This window comes from Brachyhypopomus gauderio, chromosome 6, assembly GCF_052324685.1.
Source record: "Brachyhypopomus gauderio isolate BG-103 chromosome 6, BGAUD_0.2, whole genome shotgun sequence".
In the NCBI taxonomy this organism is placed as follows: domain Eukaryota; kingdom Metazoa; phylum Chordata; class Actinopteri; order Gymnotiformes; family Hypopomidae; genus Brachyhypopomus; species Brachyhypopomus gauderio.
Window position 1 is genome coordinate 4,200,580 of NC_135216.1, and position 7,697 is coordinate 4,208,276.

General features: G+C 46.1%; 1 protein-coding gene across 2 annotated transcripts in view; it reads left to right on the forward strand.

The window, feature by feature from the left end:
* Window positions 1-335: 335 nt before the first annotated feature.
* septin7a (septin 7a) overlaps window positions 336-7,697 on the forward strand; it is a 34,794-nt gene continuing 27,432 nt past the window's right edge. For both annotated transcript variants that reach the window (XM_077008183.1, XM_077008184.1), the window contains exons 1-2: window positions 336-489; window positions 6,941-7,047. In XM_077008183.1, coding sequence (XP_076864298.1) covers window positions 480-489; window positions 6,941-7,047 — 117 coding nt within the window. In that variant the 5' untranslated portion in view covers window positions 336-479. The remainder of the gene's footprint in view (window positions 490-6,940; window positions 7,048-7,697) is intronic.

The following is a 7,697-nucleotide window of genomic DNA, read 5'->3' on the forward strand; positions in this document are numbered from 1 at the left end:
CTTTCTCCTCTCCCCGACGACTGCTGGATCCTGCACCTCCATCACTCCCCCCACCTGTGGAACATCTGGTATCCTTCTGATCTCCAAAGTAGCAGTAAGTGCGAGACCTTCTCTGCACCGTCATGTTCACACACCCTTGAGATCAGGTGCAACTCGTACACACCCATGCCGAGTTCCTTAAGTGTTGCACAATGTAGCAGTGATGAAACCGGTGGCCTTATTGTTATTTACACCACCCGTTTGGAGGTGAAGGTTGGCCTGCTAATGTCTTCAGTGTTGGAGTGCTGCGGGCAGTGTCGTGATAGGAGCTGCTCACATTGTCAGTGGAGGTTGGTTCAGATGCCCCGGGCAGATACTAACAGCCATGTTTGGGTTTTGATTCACAGCAACAGAAGAACCTAGACGGGTATGTGGGCTTTGCCAACCTTCCCAATCAAGTCTACAGAAAGTCTGTGAAGAGAGGTTTCGAGTTCACACTCATGGTTGTGGGTGAGTAGATCTTAACCACTGCTTTTCTGTTTCCCCTCCAGTAACTTACCTCGACAAAACGACTGACGGGCATTTGCTGAGACAGGACACGGTCGCCAGACAGTGATTACCTTAAACCAAATGAACTGTGTTTACTCTGAACGCGTTCTGTGGACTGCACAAAATCAGTAGAAACTAACCCCAAAATGGGGTATTGAGAGTGGGGGTGGCTGGAGTTCTTTGATTTACTACAGACTAGGGATGCACCGAAAATTTTCGGCCGAAATGGCTTAAATTTGCATTTTCGGTTTTCGGCCGAAATACTTTCATCACCGAAACAACACGGCCGAAACAATGTGCTGTGATGACGCAAGCAAAAATCGCCACCTGCACGCGCTTATTTGGATAAAGCTAGCAAAAAAGTTTTCCAGTGATGGCGCCGAGGCAAAGGACATTACACCAAAAATTATGGAACTCGTTGCCTTAGACGATCAGCCGTTCTCTGTCGTAGGGATTTCGTAGGCTAATAGAGCACATTGAGCCCTGTTATGTTTTGCTGAGCAGACGACATTTCTCAGAAGCGTGTTTACCTGAGCTGTTTAATGTTGTTGCAACTCACGTCACGTTTTTATGAGAGAATTTATATTTATCTTTCAGGCCAGTCAGTTATAATTAAATTTAACTCGTATAAAATACATATATTTATCCTCTCAGATAAAAACGGTCTGCAAGCGAGTTTAATTTAATTAGTGGTCGGCCGTTGTCAGCGGTATCGCCGTTAACGGCCCACCACTAATTTTATTTTATAATATGCATTACTGTAATGTCAGTGCTAAATAAATATTTTCAAATCAAATTTTGTAGTTGATTTATTCTTTGAATAGCAATGCCTTGATTTTAGTGAGGTTAGCCATAAATCCAATGTTACTAATAATTGGCATAATGTATTTCGGTGTTTCGGTTTTCGGCCTTGGTTTCCTCATTTTCGGTTTTCGGTTTCGGCTAGGAATTTTCATTTCGGTGCATCCCTACTACAGACCTCGCTTATTTATTTATTTGCCACTTAACTGCTAGAATTGAAGTTGGCCAGTTCCACCTGCTGAGCGTAAGAGATGCACTTGTGGCCAGATTGCGGCCAAAAACACATTGACCTCCCTCCCCACATGACTACAGCGGTCAAATATCCTACCTCCAGTGCTTCAGACCTGGACCTTCAGAACAACTGCTTCAACTACGGTCATGCTTAAAGTCTTATGGAAGATGATCACCAGGACTGTTCTGTCTTCTGTCCTTCTGTCCTGGCGCCCAGATGGTGGAACGTCCACTGGCTCTCCAGACCACAGAGTCCATTACTGTCTTAACTGTTGTAGACTAAAGGCCCACCTGTTTCTAGAGAGTTTAAATGAACATTAATACTGCACCTCTGGATGTTGTTTTTGAGTAACTGAACACCATGTCAGTTATTGTTTGCATTGTACTAATTTTTTTTTTTAAGTTGTTTATTTTGCATTTCTTTTAGGAATCGGCATGAATTTCTGTACATTAGCAGTATTCTAGCTCTGCGGTATCTGACTGGAACCCAATGTACTGGCTAGGGTGCATTCTGAGTAGATGACACAGTTCTTACGTATGTCACTCTGCAAAGAGCTTCTGTTGAATGCCGAAAATGTAAATGAGTAAACAATGACTGCAAAGGCTAGTTTGATTGTGTTGCTAATCTGAGCTATAAAGAGCAGGTCTTGGTGAGCTGACGGTCTCAGGCCAAGGTGTGGATGAGATGTGGAGAGGGGTGACCGTGGTTATGGGTGTGGCCATATTGCAGGACTCATTATCGTGCAAGAATCTGGAATGGTTACCAGCAGCTCATTAACATTCTTTAGCAAAGGATTATTGGGAGTAAGTAGAGGGAGGGGTGCTTGAAGAAATCTGAAATGAATTAACCTCCCCAGCTTATCACACTAGAATGCAACTGCTATTATATAATCATTAGATTTCAGCTAAAAATAAAAACAATTAAGATCATAGTTCATTAAACCTTTAATGAAATATGCAACTTGTTGCAACAATTATTAAAATAAGTATAAGGCACTGGCTTAAACAACGCAAAAATAAATACATTAATAAAGAATTTTTTTTTTAGGTTTTTCTTTCTTTCATTTGTCTCTGGCATCAAACGTAGCTACATATAAATCAGATTAGGTAGGTACCTGAAACTAAGGAATTATTCACAAAAATAAAGTTTTGGTCTCATTGACGTTACAGAAAACACACAAATGCGTGCTAAGTAGGGATGCAAATGATTAATCGACTTTCGATTAATTGTCGATTAAGACGTTACTCGATCAAAATGTATTAATCACGATTAATCATTAGAGAGCGCTCCTGTATTAACTTGAACAGAGCGTAAGAACGAGAGGTGAACACGTGTCGCGAAAGACCAGAGTGGAAAACAAAATGAAGCGGGCGAAAAGACGTGCGGTGTGGGACCATTTTGAAGCGTGTTCGGGAAACGAGGCAGAAACTGCGTAATCCAGAAAATCCCAAGGAGGGAAACTTTCTTTTCCACGCAACTCAAACAATAGCACTGTTCTCTTCCCCTCCCCTGGCGCGCGCAGGCGCCGCTCTCCCAGTGTCTCTTAAAGGGCCAAGTGCCTGTCTGTTAGGGAACTCGCTGCGAGGAGTAGTAGTCGCTACAATTTCAACATTGTTAATTTAGGCAAAGAAGTCAAATGTTCTGTGTGTAATGCGGTATTGAAGTACAACAGTTCCACTAGCTCACTCAATTATCATTTGAACACCATGCATGCAGCTGTCCTGCATATCACCAGTGCACCTGGTCAACCTAAAATCACAGCTACACTGGGAAGGCGAGCGTTTTCGAAGCTCGCTACAAAAAAATACGAGTGAGCTAAAAACAAAGCTATCTACTGCTACTACTGTAGCCCTTACAACAGATTGTTGGACGGCTCTAACAACAGAAAGTTACATTACTGTGACGTGCCACTACACTGGCGAGAACTGGCAGGTAAAATCTGCAGTGCTGATTACAACGAACATGTCGGATAGACACACCACTGACAGTTTAACTGACAAGCTCAATGATGTTGTGGAAACTTGGGCACTCTTCGGTTGCGTTACAGCATGTGTTCACTACAAAGCTAGAAACATTGTCCAAACATGGGCTCAATAATATTCTGTTTGGCTCTCTATTTAATTTCTTATTTTTTTAAACATTTTTTTAATGTCTAATGTTTCAAATTGAACTGAGCCAGTCCTTAATTTATTCCTTTTTTAAAATGAAAGAATGTATTTTGTTATACCATAAAAATTTCCTCATGCATAATTACTTGAGCAATATATAATATAATACAATATAATTATCATAATATAATATATACTTTTTGAAAAGAGTGTTTTAACTACACTGCTCAAAAAAATAAAGGGAACACTTAAAAAACACAATGTAACTCCAAGTCATCCACACTTCGTGTTCAGATAGGAAGCAACACTGATTGTGAATCAATTTCAACTGCTCTTGTGCAAATGGAACAGACAACAGGTAGAAATGAGAGATTTTCAACTGATTTCAAAGATTTTTATTAATTGAGATCTAGGATGTTATTTTAGTGTTCCCTTAATTTTTTTGAGCAGTATATTTAGCTGATATTTTTAAAAGCCCTATTGAAACACTGAAATTCAGGTGAAAAACGCCGCTTATCGATTAATCGAAAGTCGATCGATAAGATCAGTCAACTAACGATTAATGAATTAATCGATAATTTGCATCCCTAGTGCTAAGGCTAATGAAACAAATCGCCATCACTAATGTTAACTTTTACAGTTACCACGATAAGTAAGTACAAAGTTAACACTCTGTTTATGGTAACGTTAGCAGCTAACTAGCGATTTAGATTACAGAGATGACGGTCCCTCTTCATCATTGTCACAATAAGCCACAGCATGCTTCAGGTGCTCGTACATCGCGGTTGTGCTGCCGTGGAAGGAAAGTTCTGCCTTGCAGATATTGCACGCGTTTCGGAACCCGGTTACGGAAAATGATCCCACACTTTTGAGTTCCGTAGCCGGGTAGCCATGATACCAGTCTGTGTAATGTCCTGGGATGTCGTCCACTGTCTACCTCCGTTTCCACTACTGCGCATGTGCGTTAGGGACAGAAAGGCAGACGCGACCGCAGCAGTATTGAGAGAAAAAAAAAAACACGACGCATCGACTATTAAATTAGTCGTCGACTATTTTAATAGTCGACATAATCGTGACTAGTCGACTAATCATGGCAGCCCTAGTTGGCTGTGAGGAGGGGTTCCTGAGGTACCATTCCCTTGATCGCCGAACTATTATGGATCGGACATCCAAACCACATAAATAACACACAACCTCTACCTCCTGGCCCGAATGTCTGTGTTCTTTATGATTCTGGCCTCCATATAGAGGCTACAGTCTGCAGCAGGTCTAAATGGGTGTGGATGGCGGGCGCTCTAAAGGCTTTCTCCCGTCTCTAATCAGAACCACTGTCTCTCCCAGCTGCTCTGTCCTGCATCAGCACAACAGCCGCCAAATATCTCAGCAGTAAACGCACAATCTCTCTCCCTTTCTCCCTCTCTTCGTCTCTCTCACCGCCAGCCCCCTCCCCCCCGAGCGCTGGCCCGAGCGTTTTCCTGTCTCCCTGCGTTGTGTGACGGGGAGTTCCTGTAGTTCTTTTAGCAGAAACTCCTGGTTTACACAGCTGTGCCATATTTCCTTTAAAGGAAGTGAATGGGAAGCTTCCCGCTCTGCCCAGAACTTCAGTGCGGGTCTTACCAACCACACCGTCCCGTTGGTCTACCCTCTGGGACCGTTGGCCTTCCTCGCGGTCCTGTTGGTCTTCCAGGGCCCTGAACAGAGCTCCCCTCTCTCCTCCACCCTTCATCTGCATAGCACCGCGCACACCCAGGGCTGGCGTTGCCTAGCCGTGCTGCTACGTCACGGTTATTTCACCATCACGTAATAGCTGCTTACAGGGAGACGCGGGCACTTAACGGATGTTAACAGTTGAGCAGTGGCACGGAGGCCTCCTGGCCCTCAGCCATGCTGCGAGGAGAAGAATATCTCCTTCTGCTAGCGTCCACTTCCCTGACGGGTCAAACCCGCGGAACACGGGCCCGCCCTCCTCCCACGGGCCAAACCTTCAGCCCTTCACAGCTCCTCACAACATTTCAGGCTCCGCCAGCTTCCCAGATAAATCGGCAGTGCCGCACATCCTGTCATTGCGCGTGGCAGACTCCACACTCCGACGCCAGGCTCACCGCTGCGGCTTCGAGAGCCCGACCCGTAGAGCGGTGCGGTAACTCCGCCCCTTGTCCCCTGTCTTTGCCCCGTGGGCACCCCCCCCCCGAGAGGAGCTGCCCCTCTCATTGCCTTTCTTCTCTCCCTAATTCAAACAGGCATGTTTAAGACCACTGTGTTTCTCCCCCTGATTTCAAAGACCAATTCACCGAGCAGAGTAAGCCCTCAAGGAGGAACAACCTTTTTTCTCTTTTCTTTAAAGAAAAGAATTACTTTGGCAGTTTTACATTCCTTCTGTGGGTCGCTGAAAAGGTTTCTTGTATTGCTCTGCCCCTCTGAATAATATTTATGATTTGAAAGCCAGGGGAAAAAGATTCTTTGTGTAGAAGCTAAACTCACTCCTCTCTCTCTCTCTCTCTCTCTCTCTCTCTCTCTCTCTCTCTCTCTCTCTCTCTCTCTCTCTCTCTCTCTCTCTCTCTCTCTCTCTCTCTCTCTCTCTCTCTCTCTCTCTCTCCTCCCTCTTTCCATAAAGTTCCGAGTGTCAGGGGTTGGCAGCCTGTGCCTGGTTGGGCTGTTGTTAAAGGTCAGGAGAGGAAGGCGGTTCTGCCCCTGCGCTGGTTCTCCTCACACTGCCCGCTTTGTCTGCGGTCCCGCCGGGGTTCCGCTGGCACCCGGCCCGCCCCTCTCACACTGGAGCAGCTGTGGGCAGAACGGCACACCATCTGCCTCCCGACCATGGCTTTAGTTGAGCAGGCTGCCCTGCCTCACCCTGCCTCACCCTGCCTCACCCTCACCCTGCCTCACCCTGCCTCACCCTCACCCTGCCTCACCCTCACCCTGCCTCACCCTGCCTCACCCTCACCCTGCCTCACCCTCACCCTGCCGTTCTGCTCTCTCGCTACGACGTTCAGGCCCTCGCTCCCTGAAAGACTGCGATGGTGATGTCATTAAACACTAAACCCTGTCAGGTTACACCACTTCACACCACAACACTGATCTCCTGTGCCTGGGCACGAACAGAGGGAAACAGCCGAGGAATGTCAGGAATTAGCAGGGCGTTGAACAGCTCTGCGTCTCCAGACTACCTATCTCTGCCCGGCATCACGCACGGCAAGAAAGAACAGATACGGGGTGGAGCTTGCTCATGGAGACTCTGTCTAAGGCTGCGTGCGTTGTTTGTGTCTCGCAGGGGAGTCGGGCCTGGGGAAGTCGACGCTCATCAACTCCCTGTTCCTCACAGACCTGTACTCCGCAGAGTACCCTGGACCTTCTCACAGGATCAAGAAGACTGTCCAGGTAAGGCCTTATTGCTCATGTGGCCTTCCTTAACCTCCCTCCACCCCTCTCTCTGTGTCCAGCAGGTACCATGGAGCTCTGAGCCTTGTCTCCCCTCAGCTGGAGGTCAACCATATGTTCATATCGGACGTTAAATTCAGAGGTTCTCGGGGGGGGTTTCCTCTGTCTTGCTGTAGGCTGCTGGGCACCTCATTCCTGCTGGGGTAGTTTTTAATCATGGCGATGGTTGCTATCAGCTGTTACACAGTCCCTCTTCCTGGCCAAGTCTGCATTTCCAGGCTCATGGTCATAATAAACGCTTTGTTCAGGAGTGCAGTAGGTCTCTGATCTGTGCTGATGGTGGCAGCTGAACCCTGTCAGCCCTGACCTGAGATCTGTTCCTGACCAGAAGTATGACAGGCATCCCTGTTAGACCTGGCCGTGTAGGAAGGACATGAGTCATTTGAAGGACATGAGAACACTGGAAGATTGCCAGGTTTGCAGTCTGACTGTACGCCTACTGACGTACACTACAGGACAAACGTTTGGACACACCTTCTCATTCAATGCACTTTCTTTATTTCCATGATTATCTACATTGTAGATTCACTGAAGGTATCAAAACTATGAATGAACACATGTGGAGTTATGTACTTAACAAAAAAGGTGAA